The sequence below is a fragment of the Rattus norvegicus genome, chromosome 2, assembly GCF_036323735.1.
Source record: "Rattus norvegicus strain BN/NHsdMcwi chromosome 2, GRCr8, whole genome shotgun sequence".
Lineage (NCBI taxonomy): Eukaryota > Metazoa > Chordata > Mammalia > Rodentia > Muridae > Rattus > Rattus norvegicus.
This window is the reverse complement of record NC_086020.1, coordinates 159,864,226-159,885,865: the sequence shown is the minus strand read 5'-3', so window position 1 is coordinate 159,885,865 and position 21,640 is coordinate 159,864,226. Positions and strand designations below refer to the sequence as shown.

The following is a 21,640-nucleotide window of genomic DNA, read 5'->3' as shown; positions in this document are numbered from 1 at the left end:
CTCTCAGGAGCGATCTACATCCGGCTCCTGTCGGTCTGCACTTCTTTGCTTCATCCATCTTGTCCAATTGGGTGGCTGTATATGTATGGGCCACCTGTGGGGCAGGCTCTGAATGGGTGTTCCTTCAGTCTCTGTTTTAATCTTTGCCTCTCCCTTCCCAGCCAAGGGTATTCTTTTTCCTCATTTAAAGAAGGAGTGAAGCATTCACATTTTGATCATCCGTCTTGAGTTTCGTTTGTTCTAGGGATCTAGGGTAATTCAAGCATTTGGGCTAATAGCCACTTATCAATGAGTGCATACCATGTATGTCTTTCTGTGATTGGGTTAGCTCACTCAGGATGATATTTTCCAGTTCCAACCATTTGCCTACGAATTTCATAGACTCGTTGTTTTTGATAGCTGAGTAATATTCCATTGTGTAGATGTACCACATTTTCTGTATCCATTCCTCTGTTGAAGGGCATCTGGGTTCTTTCCATTTTCTGGCTATTATAAATAAGGCTGCGATGAACATAGTGGAGCACGTGTCTCTTTTATATGTTGAGGCATCTTTTGGGTATATGCCCAAGAGAGGTATAGCTGGATCCTCAGGCAGTTCAAATATTTTATAATTTATATTGTTCAAACATTTTTCCTTTCCCAGATAAACTCAAATGGTATGAAATGAGAATTTTTTCAAAAAGATATTGAATTACAAATTTTTCAAAAAAGAAACCTAATTCAGAAACTGATTATATGTTGTTTCAATATTTCCTGCCATGTAGAAGTGAAAGACTATCTAAAAACACAGTTATTAATTAACTTGGCATGTCCGAGAGGTATATTTATATAAACTGCTTTCAGGACTAAGGCTTCAGCAATTGAATGTTGAACAGAAGAATATTAAACATTGATAGGCTTGTGAAAGTGCAATAAAACTTTATGAGTAGTCAATATATACCTGAGCAATTTTCTCTGATCATTACTTTAATAGCCTTGCTCAACTCCAGCAAAGAACTGCAAATAGGACAGGCTATGAGCTAAGGTAAGTCTCCAGGTCCCAGCATAGGCCATGTTTCTAAGCAAAATGTATTTAACTTTAATTATGTTGTGTTTAATTATGTTAATTATATATATTACAATTAGTCAAATAGTACATTTCTCATTTCAAGTATACTTTTTCTAATGGCAGAGGAACAAATTCAAGTTTTATAAGAATATAAGCATATTGTTCTAGCTTGCTCTAACTATTTTTTGTTAAAAATGTAAGTCTAAACTTGGTTTGTTTTAAACAATTTTAGTAGCAGAGTATATAATTGAATTTTTGTTGAAAAATACAGGGATACTCCCTGTATTAGGGAAGTATTTATTTAAGAATATTTACATAGGCAGAATAGATTCTAAATTTATTAAATATTTAATTGTTGCTAGCAGAACAAAAATAACATCAAACATACCATCTAATAAAATATTATTCATGCAAAATTGTTTATAAATTGTAAGTTCCCCTGAAGCTTTGCTTAAAATTAGTATGGTCTGTAAAATAATTGCTGCAATTTTCACCCACAGAAAATGGATAATTTTAGCCCTTATTGTCTGTGAATATGCATATCGAATTTGATTTTTGTATATAACTTTTTCTTACTTTCATAATAAAGGAGTGTTGATATAGTATGAATTTTTAAGTCTTTCTGTTATATTATTTTGATTTTTAAAACTATGTTCTTTAATATTTTTGAGATTACATTTAAATTCCCCTTCACTTTTCCTCCATCTAACGATATCTCCATGTTTCCTTTCAAATCCTTGACTTCCTTGTCTTTAACTGTTTTTGCATATGTAAATGCCAAGAGCTTTGTTAGCTTAGAGATTCATACATAGAAATTCATAATTAATTGTGCCTTACTTACAAAAACATCTCCACTTAAATACATTTTCCTCTCTTTCCTCAGATGGCAAAGAAGAAGTTCAGTGCACTAGAGATCTCTCTGATTGTCCTCTTCATCATAGTAACAGCAATAGCTATTGCTCTTGTCGCTGTTTTAGCAACCAAGGTGCCAGCTGTGGAAGGCAAGTAGCACTGTCTGCTTTAAGCAGTGGAGTGAAGTCAGGGAAAAGTCATTCCGCAGTAGCTGTGGGTTTAAAAGTGCATTGGTGTCTGTGAGGGGGAAGTGATGAACTAACTCTCACAAGTTGTAAGCTGGTCTTTTACTTCCATAACCGTGCTACAGCACCAAAGCAAACCCTTCCCCAAACCGACTAATGAATAAATAAATGAGATTAAAAATACTTGTGAGAGAACACGGGAAATTATGTGAAATATGGAGAATTCGGTGTAAGTTCCAAAATTATGATATTTCTCTGTCCACTGGAGTCTCAAGTTCTGCATTAAAAATTCTGTGCACTTTGACATTGGTGAACTTCCCACTGTATGTTATTTTAAATAAAGGAATATAAGGGAAATGGGTTAAGTATTAAAATAGTTTAAATAGATAGTTCTCTCTCTCTTTCTCTCTCTCTCTCTCTCTCTCTCTCTCTCTCTCTCTCTCTCTCTCTCTCTCTCTCCAACACCCTTAAGGATGCCAAGGTTTAGTTTTCAGAAATATGAACAGTCCATGGACAGTGTAGACAATTTTCTTTTTGTCCTTGTTATGAATGATGAAATACAGAGTACATGAAAAAGTGCAGAGAAGGTGAGTTAAGGCCTCAGGTTCCTAGTGACCTTTCCCTCTCCTAATCAGAGTCTCTGCATATTATTGTGGACCTCTGAACTGTGTCTTCCTCTATCATTCTCTCTTGACCAAATAAGAACTGAAAAGGAAGTTATCTGTTGCATGCATGTCAAGCACCATTTGCAGATCCTATTGGTGTAATTATCATACCTTCTCCCAATTGTTGACACCTTTGTAATGTCAGCATTCCTCTCCTCTAGAAGTCAGATTATACACATAGCATTTCAAAATGCTATTTAACCTTATCACTATACTAATCAAGGCTTGCATTTGGAAGGTTCATCTAGAAGCACACATTGATTTTGCCGTAATTATAAAAGAAATGAATCCATTTGCTGAACAAATTATCCATTACTTAATGAAAATTCTTTTTATATTTTCTTCTTCCAGAAATAAAAAGTCCAACTCCAACTTCAAATTCAACTCCAACTTCAACTCCAACTTCAACTTCAATCCCAACTTCAACTTCAACCCCTAGTCCTGGGAAGTGTCCTCCTGAACAAGGTGAACCTATCAATGAGAGAATTAACTGCATTCCAGAACAACATCCAACAAAGGTCTGCCAAAAATGCTCGGGATGATTTTAGAAATATAAACAGCATTTTATGAAGATATTTGCTCAATATAGAATAATTCCATATTATTAAAGATCTGAACATAAACTTCACTTATGTTCCCAATACTTTTGTGTATAAATTTGTGATTGAATTGATTTTAATGAGCCTCCTTTCAATTCCTTTGGTTATTTCAAATTAAAAGTTCACTGTCCATGCATACTCAACAGGCTATATAACAAGCTTTCCTGAAAATGCTTTCCTGAAAATGTTATTGCTGTCTTCTACTCCTCAGTGTTCAGAACCTTAAGTCACACTTACATGTTTTACATTGCACTCTTTGTAGTGGGGGGGGGGGGAGTCTAGGAAGAATTTCTAGACAATTATCTATGACTCACTTTTCTAAACATATGTGTATTTTATTATATGAAAATAAGTGGAGAAGCCTGTTGGATTCATGTAACCATACATTGACTCAGACTTTTTAATTCATAAATTTGGTGAAAACAAAAGTCAATGAGTATATGTGTTTTATGTTCACATTTGACAAGTTGTATAATATTTGTGTTTAAATCTCAATTCCACCCTTCCTATTACATGACATAATGAACTACTTGCCAGTCATTTTAAAATTACACAGAGCATTCTTATTAATTTATCAGACACTGTGCAACTCAATGAAGTATTCATCAGTAAACTTATAGTAATAACTTATTTTATCTGTTGATGAAGGAGCTTACTGTTACACACTGAGGAAAGTAGATATTCTGATTCTTGTTCTTCTCAAGAATGGAAACAAGATTAATACTAAATCTTTTGAGAGAAAACCATGACTCTTCTGTGAAATTGATATACAAACAGGCAGTGATTTGGATTTGTCATCTTGAGGTCTTTATTGCTAATTCAATCCATTAAGTTGATGAAAAGTATTTTCTTTTTCAATATCCATGAGCACAGTAATATGCCAAGCTCACAAAGTAGACAATTTCTAATTCAGCAAATGAATTTACATGTGTTATTCAGAAGGATACAGGTGAGCCCAACACTGTGCTACCTGCCTGTAATTCTTACTACTAGAAAGGCTGAGACAAGATGAGTATGAGGGTAGCCTTGTTAAATGATCCAAGAGTATGTATACAAGGCAAGGCATCTTTGTGGTAGAGTGCATATAGAGCAATGTACAGTCTGCCTTTGGCTCAAAGGGCGAGAATGATAGTCAATTTGGAAGAAGACAGGGACAGAAAAGGACATTCTGGACATTCAAATGAAAAATTAGTCAAGATGATTTAATTGAGATTCTGTTATTAAATGAACTCTCACTCATTGAACTTTAGACATAACTGGAAATTCAAAGAGTTTATCAAAGCAAAATCAATAGTTAAGGAGATTTCTGCAGGTGGGTACAAAGTTCAATCTTACCTCATGTTCCATAAACTCAGGTTTCAGTCATTAACCAGTGTCTTCAAATTTTCTAATTAGATAATATTCAAAGGTAATTTTTATTACAGAAAACTGATGAGATAAATGCTGAATGAATGAAAACTAAAGTGTCCCAGAAATCAGGAAAATTACCTAAATATATATATATATATATATATATATATATATAATGGAATATTTATTCAAATTTTGTTACATGGACTTATATAATGTTTTTTAATTATATAATTCTCATAATATTTTCTCACTAATAACTTGTAAAATCTTTAAGATACTTAAACTACTAGCTTTCTTTATCTTCAGTGATAACCTAAAGCAATAATATTAACAAAGTATATAAAACTCTAAAGATGAAATTAGGTTTGAATAAATATCATTTCCCCCAATCAAGGCATTTAAGATTAAGTTAGTCAAAATGATTATTTTCTGTTAATTTCCATATATTTTCTTAATTATGAAATTTCTCTTGCATCTTATAAATTCAGATTCATCATGATTGACAAAACACTTAAATTTGAAATATGCTACATATTGTAGATAGAAGGCATGCATACATAAAAATTCAATAATAACAATGTGTGGAAGAGTCAAAATAGCAATGTAATAAATAGCTATATTTGTATACAAAGTATTGTACTCAGCTAAGGCTGCCATAACAAATAGCTTAGATTTGGTAGCTTCTACATTTATTTCCCATAGCGATGGAGGCTAGCTGTCCAAGATAGAAACAGCCATTTTCACCGATTTTTAGTGAGGACTTTGAATATTTTTTTAAGTATATATGCTTGTTGACATCATTCCCACCCCTCCTTTTCTTTTTTCCAACAACTCTCATTCCCCCACCCTCTTCACAGCCATTGCCTCTTTTCCTTTAATTATTGTTACATATACATATATAAATGAATAAATACAACTCCCTAAGTCCATAGGTTGTTGCTTGTCTGTGTATGTTGTCACAGCTGACCACTTGGTATTGGATAACCAACGCAGGTGGCTTATTCTTAATGAAGACTCATTGCCCATCTCTCAGTAGTCATCGACTTGCTGAAACTCCTCATCTAGAAAGGGGATTTTATGAGATCTCTCCATTCACACTGGTCTATCGAGTGCTGGCATTATGCTTTAGCTTTTGTATGGGTAACCACATTCCCTGTCATATTTAGGAGTCACTGTGCCACAGTAGAGAGATCCTGTTCATCATGAGTCTTAGGTTTAGGATGTAGATATACAAATGAAGCTAGGCACCACACCTTTACTTGCTCTCTACATTTTGACTATGTAGACCAGAAGGAAGAAGTTGTTTTTATAATGACGTCAGTAGTCTTGAATAAGTTGAATGAGAGTCTATGCTATGACTCTATTGTATCCCCTATCTTTCTTAAGGTCCCTCTTATCAAATAAAGTAATATGGGGAGAGGACTATAGGCCTTCCTTCATTATTTGAGATGGAAAAGAATAATTTACACCGCTGATTCAACTTAATATGTATATAAGTATACATTAGAATTCTAATAGACATGTGCTCATACCACATAATAAAAAAGTATTGAAGATATTTTTGCATTTTATTTATTGGAGTTAACTGAAATTATCTCCATTAATGGACTGACTATTCCTTAATATTCTGTCATTTAAGCAAATCAGAAATAAACATGAAATTAGAGAAGTAAATAGAAATATTGAAAACCTCTTAAAATTTTAAATAATAGGAAGAACAGCTAAACAAACAAAGGAAACATTAAATTCCAAAAGACAAACTAAAATTAAGTTTGACTACCTTACAGGTAATATTTTTAGGCTAATCCTACAATGTATGTATTTAGGGAGTAACAGTATTCCTGCCAAACATATGCTAACTTGAAGTCTTGAAATAGACTCTTATTTGGTAAAGGGCTTTTGCAGATCTGCTTCAACGAGTGTCATTATATGCAGACACCATATGGAATGACATAAAGAATAAAATTAAATGACTGTTAGAACCAAGAGATGCCAATTCTGACAAGATCACTAGAAGTCATGGAAACTAATGAGGATTCCTCCATAGAGCCACAGAAGCATCATGACTCCATGGACAATTTGAGTTAGGATGTTTAACCAGCAGTGCTCTGAGAGAATTCATTTCTGTTGCTTTAAAGCATCTTCTAGTTTATGTTTTTTTGGCAGCCCCAGGAAAGTACTAATTTGTATATTTTGAGAAATTTAGTATAACGCTACTTATCTAACTTTTCAGTTTGTCAAAATATGCTTATATTGTCTTCTAGCTTTGTTTTTAACACAAACCCATAAAACTATTTGGATTAGTACACCTATGTCTGGTTGTACTTTAGTGTTTGAACTAGTTAAAACCAAACATCTCAGAAAGACTGTAATAATGCAAATTATTTTACAGTATCAGTTTGTGTTGTTGGGTACCTTTTCATGGGTTATATAGCTAGAGATAAAACTGTCCAAATGGATGCTGCACATACCTGGTACTACGAAAGATGTCAACTGATTCTTTGCACTCTTGCTTGTAATATATGTATTTGTATGCTTGTGTTTATAAAGCCAGTTTAATATGATGTGAAGATAGTTTGATGTATACATTTGGTTGATCAACATGTGCAGTTTAAAAATTGTTTTCACAAAACATTGCACCGGTATTCAAATTATAAATATGCGTCGTAATTGAAACTTTTATTGTATATTTAGTTACACCGTTGATAATGCAGATCACCATGCTATTCAACATATTAACTATGTGTTTATGACTTCTTCTAATTTATGAGATTTTTTTATGTAGCTAGTAAAATTCCTGTGTAGTCAATATTTTGTAATACTTATTAAAGTATGCTAATTTTGTGACTGTTTAAAATAGCTCATTTGATAAAATGTTTAGCTTATAATTTTTTTTTGCAAACCTGTTATAAAACTTTTGGCTGATACTGTGGTTAATTGGTCAAGCAATAATCTAGCATTGACAAGCTCTTACTTTTAATAAGCCCTAGTCATTGCTACGAATGTTATATCTGACTGAATTAAAGTAGATTTGGAGTTGTGTAACTTCATCCGAATTTGATTCTTAATACAACATAAGTATTCAAAATCTTCTTTGCTGTTACCATGATGAAAGAAAAAAAAAACATAATTATTGAGAGGGGAAAGGTCTTTAAATGAATGTGTTTAGGGCCTTAACAATAAGAAAACAGATCTAGTACATCTGAATGCATTACCATTTATGTTTTTTTTCATTACAAATATTTTTACAGGCAATATGTGAAGAGCGTGGCTGTTGCTGGCGTCCGTGGAACAACACTGTCATTCCTTGGTGCTTCTTTGCAGACAACCATGGCTATAATGCTGAGTCCATCACAAATGAAAACGCGGGTAAGGAGCGTCCCCACCATGATTGTCTAGCACATGTTCCAAGTTGAAGGAGTCCATTTTAAGTTGTTCTTTGAAAATAGTCTCTTTAATAAAATCCAATAAGCACATATCAAAATTTTAAATAAGGTATTCAAGATTTTTTCAGCATTGTCTCATGTAAAATAAAAAGAAACAGTCATTTGTGTCAGTTATTAATATGGAAACAATTTAATAATTGATAACATATAAGTTATTTTAAGGGTATACGCTTTACTTTTCCTTTGTCTAAGGACTTAAAGCCACACTGAACAGGATCCCTTCTCCCACTCTATTTGGAGAAGACATTAAAAGCGTCATCCTCACAACTCAGACTCAAACAGGCAATCGTTTCCGGTTCAAGGTTTGACTTTTATGATTTCTAAAACGTTGCTTCTATTTATTTTATAGGTGCAAATTTTGTCTGGGGAAGGGTTGGATGTCGGGGGAGGGGGAAGGAGTGCCACACGGGAGCAGTACCCATGGAGTCCAGAAGAGGGCGATAGATCTCATGGAACGTCAGTTATAGATGGTTCTAAGGAACCATGAACTATGTTGAGGACTGAATCCAGGTCCTCTGCAAGAACAGGAAGAGATATTAATTTATTATAAGCCAAATTTCCAGCCCTTGTCTTGTGATACTTCTAAGAAAGATTTTGTCTTAAGTGTACTTGAAGAAAAGATTTTTTATCCTTCCCATATAGTGTCCAAACTTAGAAATAACTAAAATACTAGTTATCCTTTTATGTGTGGTAACTTATAGTTTAAAGTTTCATTGAGATGGGGGTTTGTTCAATTTCGGTTTGTGATTCAATTCATTTGTGAATTTTTTAATAAAGTACTTTTTAAATTAAAATTAAATGATCACCTTCCTTATGGGAATATGTAAACAATTATATATTAAGCACTTACAATATTAAATGTAAAAGCCCAGTTTTCAATGCTATTTAGTGACACTTTCTCTTCTCTTAATAAATATATTTACTCAATCACACCGAAACTCTTAACTAATTAAATAGAATTATTTTTTAACAATTTGTATGGCTTATCTATATGGTGTATGTAATATACTATAATACTATAGACACAGATAATTTCACAGCTTGTATGCAGTAATTCAGAGCTGGGCATATGACAATCACTTACTGTTTGTGTATTAAAATCTGGGCAGATCACAGATCCAAATAACAAGAGATATGAAGTGCCGCACCAGTTTGTAAAAGAGGAAACTGGAATCCCAGCAGCTGACACACTCTATGATGTCCAGGTCTCAGAAAATCCGTTCAGCATCAAAGTGATCAGGAAAAGCAACAACAAAGTCTTGTAAGTGTTGCTTGTATCTTGCATTTGTATCAGTCCAAATAACTAGTCAATATTATCCTCTTGCCAGAGAATAAGTACATCTTAATCACAGTGCCAGTTCATAAAGAACATAAAATACCCCCAAATGAAAGTATAGATCTATGAATAATATGATGATAGAGTAATTATTTGGATTCACATAGAAGAAAGAAGCTAAAATACAAATTTGAAAACATCAGTTGATGTCAACCAAACGCATAGCAGAAATGACTGATAAATGATTAGGTTGGAACAATGCATTCATATATAGCCATTCATATTGGAAATGGTTTCCATATATGTATGCTTCACCATTTTACCTTCCCTGAAACAATTTTCAGAAGTACATGGTTTCTGTTTACTGTGGTGTGAATTTCCATGACAGTGTCAAAATCTTTTTTTTCCCCCACATAACAATTTAAATACAAGTTAAACATTTTCATTTGGGTTGTACTATCTGGGGCAAGGAGTAATTGCTGCAAAGAATTTAATAAAATTTAAAAATTTCCTGTAAAATCAGCATCCATACAGGTGGCACTGCACACACACACACACACACACACACACACACACACACATATTCATATGTATGTATATACTAAAATTAATAAAGCTATGAATTTTAAAAAGGGTGAGCAGGGCTATATGGAAAGATTGGGTGTAGAAGTGGAAAGAAAATTGTGTAATATAATCTCAAAAATAAAAGAAAATTGTTTTAAAAATAAAAAACTAATTTCTTTAAAAAGAAGAAAGTCAAGATACAGGTTTATTATCAGGTAATATTAATTAAAGCATGTTGAAAATCAAATCTCATAAATTTACTTTCACTGAATATATTTGGATGTTTTTCTAATTTTCTTTGTGCTGTGCCATAAAATGTACTAATTCTAAGCAGAATAGTCCAGCACAGGAAAGAAAATACTTCAGTGAATCACTTATGTGTAAAATTTCGACAATCTAAGCATAGAATTAGTAAAACAGGATGTTTGTTTTAGCTCTGGGAGGAGGAGGATAAGAGACTTTTGCTAATGGGTTAATTAGCTAATGGGTTAAAATAATGAATAGTATTGTTTTCAAGAGTTTTGCATGATATTTTTATTGTTTTAGGAAACACTGATTTTTTAAAATTAATTTTACCGTGAATGGAAACCAGTTTGGTGATATGTTATACAAACATAGTACCCAGTACAATGAGCATTGTTTAAACTTGAGTCTGCAGAATATGACGTATAATCTTTGAAAACACAACTTTATTTATTTATGTTTTTATTTATTTTGTTGCATCGGTGTAACACAAATGATAAGATAGTCGTATTCTGAGACTGAAAGGACTAGAGGGTCAGATGTCTATGAAAATCTTTATTGATGAAAACAGAGTTCTACTGATACCGTAAACAAGTTCAGTTCGTGTGATAACTTGTACTTCTCCCAGTCATGTCTGCAGCACCTTAGAAGTCAGATATTCTGGATAATATCAACATTAAACTGAAACAAGGGTGTGTTTCATTTATAAGCATAGTTTTTGTTTTTCTTCTTTCGTTCAGGTTTGATACCAGTGTTGGTCCACTGGTGTACTCAAACCAATATTTGCAGATTTCGACAAGACTTCCAAGTGAATATATTTATGGCTTTGGGGAACATATTCATAAGAGATTTCGTCATGACTTATACTGGAAGACATGGCCAATCTTTACTCGAGATGAAATCCCTGGTGATGTAAGATGTTATTTTCGCTTATTAGAGTAAATGATTACGTGGAAGAAGCTGGTACATTCAGTTCTATATGACATGATCATTTTTGTGGCAATGTTGATTCCATTACTTACACGGCAGAAATGCCTACCCTAGAATTCGCCCCAATTTGGTTTGAAATTAAAATTGTCTAGAAAAGTATCAAGTTTATTATAGCATTTTTTAAATATAAATTGCTTGGACTGACCCTCCTACACCTTCTCAACACCCTCTTATTTTCCTGTACCCCAAGTTGTACCTTCTGACGCTCTCTAGACTCTGCTTTTTAGTCTCATACGTTCTGTTGTAGCTTCCATATTTCAGCATTATCCCTCTTCCTGTCATGCTCATTTTTCAGATCACATGACCTGTAATATGTTAGAAGGAAAGAAAAGAGTGGGTGTAGATTTAAAGCCAGGACTCAGAACTGTGAGGAAGCATAAAGACGTAAGGCATTTGTCTTTCTGAGTCTAGATCATCTAACTTATTACAGTATTATCCAGCCCCAATTATTATCCTGAAAAATTCACTTTTCTTTAAAACTGAATTGCACTGTGCATGTTTATTACATTTTTGTCATTCATTCGTTAGTTGTCGAGAGTCAGGTCAGATCCATTTCCTTGCTATTGTGAATAGAGCAGCAGCAAGCCTGGATAGGAAGTTATTTCTGGATGGGTATGGAGCCCTTTGTGCATGTACCCAGAGGTGGAATACATCACTAATAAAATAAATTCTCTTTCATCTTTTTTGAGGAATTCCCTTACTAAATTCCATGATAAGTGTGCAAGCTTACACTGCCAAGTTCAATGAGTAAGGTCAATGTCCTAGTTCCACACATCCTCATCTGAGGTTTCAGCCATTTTTTTCTTTCTAATTTTTTTAAACATGCTTATTTTATTTTTATGTGTATTTTTTTGCATGAACCCATGGATGTGTACCATGTGCATGCCTGGTAGCTGCAGAGGTCAGAAAAATTCATGGATATCTATAACTGGTAACTCAGAAGTTACTAATACTTCTGAGCTTTCGCATGGGTGTGGGGGATAGAGTTCAGGTCCTCTGCAAGAGACCTAAGTACCCTTAACCACTGAGCCAACCTTATGGCTCTCGTTTATTTTCCTGATGATGACCAATCTGATTTGGAAGAAATGGAATCTAACAGTTGATTTAATTTGCATTCTCCAACTGAATGAGGATATTTAAGATATTTATCGAACTTTTGTGTTTCCTCTTGCCAGAGCCTCCTATTCACTTCGTTATCTCAGTTACTATCGGATTTATTCTCTGGTTGTCTTCTGATTCTTAACTTATTCTAGTTATTAACTACTCTCTCTGAAATATAGCTGGAAAGTATTTTCTACAGTTCTTAAGAAGATAGCCTTATTTGTTGATAGTATTTTTTAGCAATGAACATATTAATTTCACTTTAATTTGCCACCTCTGTTCTATTAAGAACTTTTTCAGGATGTTATTCTCTGTGCCCAACTCTTGAAATACTTTTCTGACAGCTTTCTGTACCAATTTTAGCATTCCAAAAATTTAAGGTTAAAACCTTTAACCCGATTGACTCAACTTACATGAATTTTATGCAGAAGAGCTACGTGTATCTAATTTATCTTAATGAGAACTGATAGAAAAATCGTCTCTGACTGGTTTTTGAATATGTATCCGAAGACAGTTACTATTTTCTTTTTATTTTATTATTTTTAGTTTTTTAATTGGATATTTCCTTTATTTACATTCAAATGTTATTTTTTGTATTTTATTATTCGTTTTTGGTTTGCTTTCTTGTGGTTAAAACTTAGTGAAATAATTCCATACAGCCTGCTATCCATAAGATTAAGTATCTGTCTTCTGTCAGTCATAATCCCTTGCCACTTTTGCCCACTTTTGGATGATCCACAGCCTTTTGATGTCCACCTAAGACATGCAGTTTTTGAAAAGGAGGATTTTTGTTTTGGGGGTTTGCGGGGTTTTTTTGTACATACTATAACTTCATATTTTGTACATCACACAGTAAATTATATAAAATTACATGTTAAATGTTACAAAAACTTACCTTTCACAATACCTCATAAAAAGATCATAGTCACAGTGCTTTACCTTTTGTAGATTTGTTTCTTGTATTAATGTGAAATTCGTAAGTATAAATCATCAACTATGAAGTCATTTTTACTTATTACTTAGTTAACTTTATTATTCTTTAACACCAATGCAAATACTATTATTTCTACAAATGAGTTTGTAGTAACTTGGTACACAATGACTGATAAATTCTAGCACTCTTAGTTTTCAGTGTTAACAGAATTGCCATCTGAAATAAACATGAGGCTCACAGCTTCTTCATTCTGTCTGTCTATGCAGGCATTTTTTAAGCTTCTGTCTAAAGCCAATTAGAAAGTCTTACCTTTCTACTTGTCAGAGTTGTTTAGTATTTGCCTGGATTATCTCATGTCCTCATCTGTCCCTGAAAAACTCACTTTAGAAACTAGGATAGACATTGTTCTGTGCCCTATGGGAAAAATGTTTGTGTATGTGTGTGTGTGTGTGTGTGTGTGTGTGTGTGTGTGTGTGTGTTATAATAGATATACCTTATGCAAGTATATTTACTTCTAATGAAAAGGGAAAAGAAAGCAACATATTAACATATATCAATGTCCCTTTTTGAAAATATAAAGTTATTAACTGAAGTACATTCCATTTTTTCTATCTTTTATGTGACACACAATAAGGTCAAATACTATAGAGGTATAGAAGGGTAAATAAAATCCGTTTTAGCAAATATTGTCATTTTGATGCAAAATATCTTTACTGTAGATTCAGTTAAATATTTAGAATTTCAAACTTCACATTTCAGAATAATCATAATCTCTATGGGCATCAGACATTCTTCATGGGCATTGAAGATACCTCTGGGAAGTCATATGGTGTTTTCCTTATGAACAGCAATGCAATGGGCAAGTACAATTTATTTGATAATATGTACTTACATATATGATAATATGCTTGTTTAAAATTTACATGTAGGTTGTATAAAACTGGCATATAAATACTCTTTTGATCCCAATCATAGATATTTGGCTTCACAAAAACAAAAACAAAAACAAAAACAAAAACAAAAAAAGCCCTCTATTTTGTAAGCAATGGCATAGTGTGAAATTATTATTGGAAGATTTTTTTATACATCACTTTTTATTAGATATATTTCTTTATTTACATTTCAAGTGTTATTCCCTTTCCCGGTTCCCTGTCCATAAGCCCCCTAACCCCTCCCCCTCCCTCATAGGGGTGTCCCCTACCCCCCTTGATGCCCCCTCCTGACATTCCCCTGCACTGGGGGTTCAACCTTGTCAGGACCAAGGGCTTCCCCTTCCACTGGTTAAAATTACATTCTACTTGTGAGTGTTTTTATTTGGGAAAGTATACATAGTTTAGTGACACATGATAAATCTTAAGTTACAATAACTAATTGACCTAATCAAGACATGGTTTTAGTAAGATATTTGTCCTTATTAGAAGTCTGAACTTTATGCTTTGCTATAAGATTTTCAGAGGAGTAATGCCGATATTGGAAATGGATGTCTTGCCAATCCTTACAGATATTACATGCAGCAGCCTTCTGTTTTTCTACCGAATTATTCCTTTTTGTCAGTAGTTTACTTCTTAATATTACATGCACTGATATGGTGAACAGGATGCTCTTTAAACATGTGTCATAATTGTTTTTATCATTGAGAATGTTTAACAAATTATGTATACTTGTTTCCTATTTTTGTTTTGTAGAGGTTTTCATCCAGCCAACTCCAATAATTACTTACAGAGTTACTGGTGGCATACTAGACTTTTATATATTTCTTGGAGACACACCAGAACAAGTAGTTCAACAATACCAAGAGGTTTGTTTCAGGCTGAATTTGTAAATTATTTCTCACAAAAGAATAATTAGATTTTTAAGTATGTTAGACACATGGGACTTCCTATCTACATGTATTTTACTTATAAAAATTTAACAACATAAGTTGATAACTTTTATTACTCCTCTATTTAACGAAGCTTTTATATATGTAAATGTTTATTTTTATTTAGATTAATTTTATAACTAAATCCCTGAGCTCAGAATCCACTCATTTGAGATGTTACATATTAAAGTTTGACTTGGTTATGACAATTTTTGATAGAATGTTGCAAGAGGAAGTATATAATTTGAGAAAGTAGAAATAACCAATGAACATGTGGATCATCAACAAATTTAGTCAAAATGTGGTACGACAAAAAGTGTTCCTTTTGTGTTATAATTCCCCCTACTATACTTCTCTTCTTTTCTTTAATTTTTTTATGATAGACAAGTATATCTTTGCAAATCTTAATTTCCTAAATGTTTCTTTATTCCAAAAAACAAAAATATGGTATAGAACATGAACTTACAAAGTTTTACTTTTGGTAATTATTTATAAGAAAATATGACAGATATTTTTCAGAAATGAATAGAATTTAGATATGATTCTGTTCTTTAGTATGTAGATGAATGAGTGCTGGCTGTGCAGGAGAATAAACAGCACATCAATATTAGTTATTCTAAAGACATTTCTTGCTGTTGAAACTAACTAACTGTCCATTCATCTCAAGTTCATTGGACGACCGGCAATGCCAGCATATTGGAACCTTGGCTTTCAACTGAGTCGCTGGAATTACGGGTCATTAGACACTGTGAAAGAAGTAGTAAGAAGAAACCGGGAAGCTGGCATCCCATATGTAAGTAGAGTGGAGGGTGCTAGCTATTGGAGGATCTGAGGACAAACATGGTCACATTTTAGGAAATGACTCAAAGTGTCACAATACATAGAAACATAAAGTATGTTAAATCGACAGTCTTGAATATTTATACTTATGAAACTGATTCAATGGTAAATTTAGTCTGTATCCACATCTGATGTGTCTAAGATGACCTTTTATATACTTTTTTTCCTTTTTGTGTTTATGCTTACATCACTTTTCACTTTCCATTCTCCACCCCCTCACATATATACTCCCTTACATTTTAAAAAATTAATGACTTCTTTTTTATTAATTGGTCAAAAATATACATTCAAAGAACTTTTCAGAAGCTGTATTAATTCAAATGTTCTTTCTTATATTTCAATTTAAATTTGGAGAATTCTATAATTCAATATAAATTTGGAGAATGCTATATTTAATAATTTGTGCTCTCCCTCTTTGTCCTCCAACTTCTGTGTTCACACACAACTTCTCAAATTCATAACCACTTATGTAATTATTGTTAGATAATTAAATACACATATACACACACACAACTAAATACATGTTACCAATGAGACATCTCATTGAATAGCCCTTTAAGAATTTTACACTTAAAAATGGGACAATCTAGTGCTAGGAGAGTAGTTCTGTAGTAGAGCATTCTTTATACTCTAGCTTTCACAACCAGCACTGAAATTGAAATAAGCAAACAGTACAAATGAATGAAAGTAAACAATTTGATCAGCAATTCTACTTTTTATTTCATAAACTGTAAGTTGACTTATCTCTTTTACTTGAAATGATTTATTTCTCTGTGTAGTTCAGGCTGAATTGTATTTTGGAGCCACCCTACTTACTCTCTAAATAGTAAGATTAAATTACACTAGCATGCTTTCCCAGGAGTAGATGGAGTTTAGGTTAACTTCATCACTCTCTGCATAAAACAAATGCCTGTGCTTAAAGACCGAGGTTACTAGAAAACTCTTTCTACTCACACTGAAATCGACTTTGCTCATTTTCAGGATGCACAAGTCACTGATATTGACTATATGGAAGACAAAAAGGACTTTACTTATGATGAAGTCAAATTTAATGGACTTCCTGAATTTGCCCAGGATTTACATAACCATGGACAAAAATATATTATCATCCTGGTAAAGATAATTTATGTAATAAGACATTTTTATTATTATGCATTTCCATTAACATATTGCCTACAGAATATTATTTCTTTATCAGGACCCTGCCATCTCCATAAATAAGCGAGCCAACGGTGCAGAATATCAAACATATGTGAGAGGGAATGAGAAAAATGTTTGGGTGAATGAGTCAGATGGGACTACACCACTTATTGGAGAGGTAAGTTCTCACATCCATTAAATTCACGTGACTCTGACTTTCTAATTTGTAAATACTGCTTGTGTAAATGTCAAACATGTGTGTGTGTGTGTGTATGTGTGTGTGTGTGTGTGTATGTGCTATTATTCTCTTTGGATTTGAATTGTAATTTTGCAAGGAAACAGATGAAATACCCTCTATCAGATTATTTAAATTCAATTATCAAAATGGAATCCAATAAATGTGATACACTGTTCAAATTCCTTTGAAAATTCTTCAATATTAATATAAAAAGTTAACATAAAATATTTGCAAATCGAGTAACTATGAACTACGCACTACTTTTTTAACTTACATTTAAAACACAAAATACTATGTAGTTATTGAAACTATTGCAAGGAAGAAGACTGAAATATTCAAAATTGGATTAAAATTTCAAAGATCACAGAGTCATTTATGAGCAGAAGTCAAAAGATGCCTAGTTTTTTAATATTTATATTTACATATGCCTGTCAGTCGATCTATATGTGTATGCCTATGAGTGCAGGCAGCTGTGCACCATGGCAGGTATGTAGGACAGAGAATAACTTGGGTTGCAGTTCTTGCCTTTTACCTTGCTTGACACAGGGTCCCATATTTCCTGGTGCATTTGTCAGAGAGGCTGTTCCAGGAGCTTCATAGAATGCTCCTGTCTCCTCCTCCCCTCATGCCTTAGGAGTGCTGGGATTTCAGAATGGGAATCTGAATGCTAATCTTATGTGACAAAGATTTAACTGATGGAGGCACATTCCCAGCCCTTGATATGTATGTTGTACAGAGTAAATACTAGTAGAAGCATGGGCATTCCTTGTAACAACACAAATAATGACTGAACACATAGAGTTGGTAATTCAATGCTGTGGTTAAAAAAAATCTAAATAAAACTGTGAGGAAATAAAAAAATGTAAATATGTATTTGTTGAACCATTATTTATGACAATGAAAAATATTATATCTATCCTTACTACAATTTGCAAACTTAAATTTTCCAAGGCAACATTTTCTCCTGTGATAAACTTAACCAGACCCACACAAGTCCTTGATATCCCACAGGCTGTTTGTGGACACTTGTCACTGTGATACTGGCCAGATCAAAAGATAATACATTGTTTATCTAGTTTTAAAACTATTTAGAAATCAATTCTTCTTGTGAATACTGCTATTTGAGAAATCATAGCTTGAAATCACTTGCATAATAAAAAGGTAATATAAAATACCTTATCTTTGATATAATAGAGTCAGGTCCTTGACACCTTGAGTTTAAATTTCTGCTAACTAGCTGTGGGAAGTATGACCTTAAACATCCAATTTAACCTCTCGGTGTGCCATTTGTATCACTTTGTAAGATGAATTTCATTAATCTACCTTATGTTTAAAATAAAAAAAACATTTCTCTCCCAAAGTTTGAGTAAATCATGTTATCAATTATAAAAAGGTTTAGAACACTTAGACAATATTTAGCACGGATTGCCATAGCAATGAAGCTCTCTTCTTTTGAAGTTTTGAATGTAGATGTATTTGTAAATTTAACAATTGTTGTTCAATTAATGATACTGAGATATATTACTTGAGACAATCTAGTCTACAAGGATATTCAGAAAAACATTTACTTTTACTTTATATGGCAACTTTTTTTCCATCATGTTTTCTTTACTAAATACTCAGTGATATTTCCTCATATTTACTTTAACTGTTTTTGTATGTTTAAAAATATTGAGATAATTTTAAATGTATGATGCACATCAGTCACACATAATTGGAGATATAATACTGTTAAATATTATTAACTACATTTGCTTTAAATACTACTGTATTTAAAATTCTCTTTATTTATTTTTAAATGTGAATTATTTATCGATCTAGGTATGGCCAGGATTAACAGTGTACCCAGATTTTACTAATCCCCAAACCATCGAGTGGTGGGCAAATGAATGCAATCTTTTCCATCAGCAGGTCGAATATGATGGACTATGGATTGTAAGTAACTATTGTTTTATGGTTTTATTTGGTGAACAGAAAATGTTATGCCCATAAAGACAAAGACACACACACACACACACACACACACACACACACACACACACACACAAACACATACACACACACACAAACACAAACACACAGACTACAATGTATTCTAAATGAAATTTACATATTTTATGTAACTTACTAACACATGTAAGCACCATACATGTGGAAGAAAGGAACAAACAGTGATGTAGATTAAGTGAATATTGGCATAAGGCACTGGCTGAGAGCATGGTAGAAAGTAGACAACTGCTTGTCATCATCAAAGATGTAAGTTAATGGCTACACTAGAAATGAGTATGATTACAGTGAGAAGACAGACACAACTCTCTAAAAAATGTTAAAAGTATAAATGTGTTTTAAATACACTTATAATTCTGTAAAATGAGAGGTGTTTGCACCACTTAAAATCCATCACTCCAGTCTAAAGTACTTGTCTTAGTTTGTGTTTTCTGTTTTTAAGCATACATACATATATATGTATATATATAATGTACATATATATTAGATGTTAACTTTTCCTCTTAATATTTTGTAAAGTTAATTTTTTCTTATTTACATCTATATGAGACTACTTATGTTCATGGACACATATACCTGTGACTACATCATACATATGAGATATGAGAAATATCATATATCTATATCATATATCAGATAGATCACATCAAGAATAAACCAATTTCAAGAATTCAAGACTGACATATTTTTAAATAGCATAGGGAATCTGTTATTCACTATTTTAAGCTGCTGCTTTGTATCCTTTTCTATTTAGGACATGAATGAAGTTTCCAGCTTTATTCAAGGGTCTCTGAAAGGGTGTACTTCTAATCTGCTGAACTACCCTCCTTTTACTCCTGGTAAACTTCATTTGCTTACTAAATACACAATGCTGAGCCAAAATTTTTGTTAAGTAATGCATTCTAATGCATATTCTCTAAATCACAAATTTTGTTATAAATTTTAATGCTAAATTTAATGATTTTTCTTTCTTCTTTGCCAAATGTAACACCCCTACATTAATGCAACACTTATTTATGTATGTATGTTCTATGCATGTATTCATGGTCATGTATGAGATGCTGAAGGTTTTCTCTCTTAATCTTTGCAATATTTTTATTCACTTTTTCTGTGTGTTGTGTGGGCATGTATATAATTGCATATGCATACATGAACTCATGTTCAAGAGTAGATGTTATGTTTCCCTCTTCATATTATTTTGTAAATTTTATTTCTTTATGTCTTATCTATGTCTAAATGAGTATATGTTAATATTTATGGACTCATATACCTGCGCAAATTCACAGAACCCTCAAAAAAGCTTTTTGCTTTATCTCTCTATCACCCTGGGTTTAGTCTACCAAGGTAGGCATCCTCCCTGAAATTGAAACTCATATTTTCTCACAAAACTTTAAAGATTCACGTTCTAATGAATAGAATTGTAGAACTGCACTGTACATATATCAAGTTATTAGGGTGCTGATATGTAAATTCTGGTGGTCGTGTTTTCACATTAAGTATTACTAATTATTGAGATAAGCAATCTTACTCAAAACTCATTTTTTAAGAAAAGGTTTATTCCTTAAAGTTAGAGTGTGTTGATTGACTAAATGAGAGAGAAGGGGCAGAGGAGATACAGACAAACAGACTGCCAGAGAGTTCTGGGGAATCCACCTGTCTATACCTACCAGGACTAGGATGACAGGTAGTCACCACCATGTGTGGTTTTCATGTGGGTGAACTCAGGCCCTTGTACTTGTGTGTTGAGCACTTTCCTTACTGATCCATCTCCCCATCTCCTAATCATGATCACATTTAAATCAACTAGTGTGCTGTGAATGATGAAAATTTGTACTTAGATAAATACTGCACCATACCAATGTATAAATTGCAATGTACTCATGAAGTCATAAATATTCATAAAGACGATTCCCATGGATTTATTTATTATTGAAACAATGAAGTATCATTTAATTAAATACAACACATTACATGTAATGCAATTAATGCATAATGTGTTTATACTTACTGTACCTAAAATCATTGTCAGTCTCTATAGGAATGAAATGCAGGAACCTTATCAAATATTTTTTAACTAAATGTAGTCTTTTGTGATTCTTTGATTATTTACACAAAATACACTAAAAACGTACAAATATCAAAATATCTCAGAGGACTATGCTATATTATTTTCTAAAGGTATTCTTGACAAAGTCATGTATTCCAAAACTCTTTGCATGGATGCTGTGCAGCACTGGGGGAAGCAGTATGATGTACATAGCCTGTATGGGTACAGCATGGCTATAGCCACAGAGCAGT

At 32.8% G+C, this 21,640-nt stretch overlaps 1 protein-coding gene across 1 annotated transcript in view; it reads left to right on the top strand.

The window, feature by feature from the left end:
- The first annotated feature begins 963 nt into the window (after nt 1–963).
- The window catches only part of Si (sucrase-isomaltase), an 80,335-nt gene continuing 59,658 nt past the window's right edge, over nt 964–21,640 (top strand). Inside the window, exons 1-15 of the mRNA NM_001389226.1 lie at nt 964–1,024; nt 1,932–2,049; nt 3,102–3,268; nt 7,954–8,071; nt 8,341–8,450; nt 9,258–9,409; nt 10,972–11,143; nt 14,016–14,115; nt 14,942–15,054; nt 15,785–15,910; nt 16,939–17,070; nt 17,156–17,275; nt 19,157–19,270; nt 20,097–20,181; nt 21,521–21,638. Coding sequence (NP_001376155.1) covers nt 1,932–2,049; nt 3,102–3,268; nt 7,954–8,071; nt 8,341–8,450; nt 9,258–9,409; nt 10,972–11,143; nt 14,016–14,115; nt 14,942–15,054; nt 15,785–15,910; nt 16,939–17,070; nt 17,156–17,275; nt 19,157–19,270; nt 20,097–20,181; nt 21,521–21,638 — 1,745 coding nt within the window. The 5' untranslated portion in view covers nt 964–1,024. The remainder of the gene's footprint in view (nt 1,025–1,931; nt 2,050–3,101; nt 3,269–7,953; nt 8,072–8,340; nt 8,451–9,257; nt 9,410–10,971; nt 11,144–14,015; nt 14,116–14,941; nt 15,055–15,784; nt 15,911–16,938; nt 17,071–17,155; nt 17,276–19,156; nt 19,271–20,096; nt 20,182–21,520; nt 21,639–21,640) is intronic.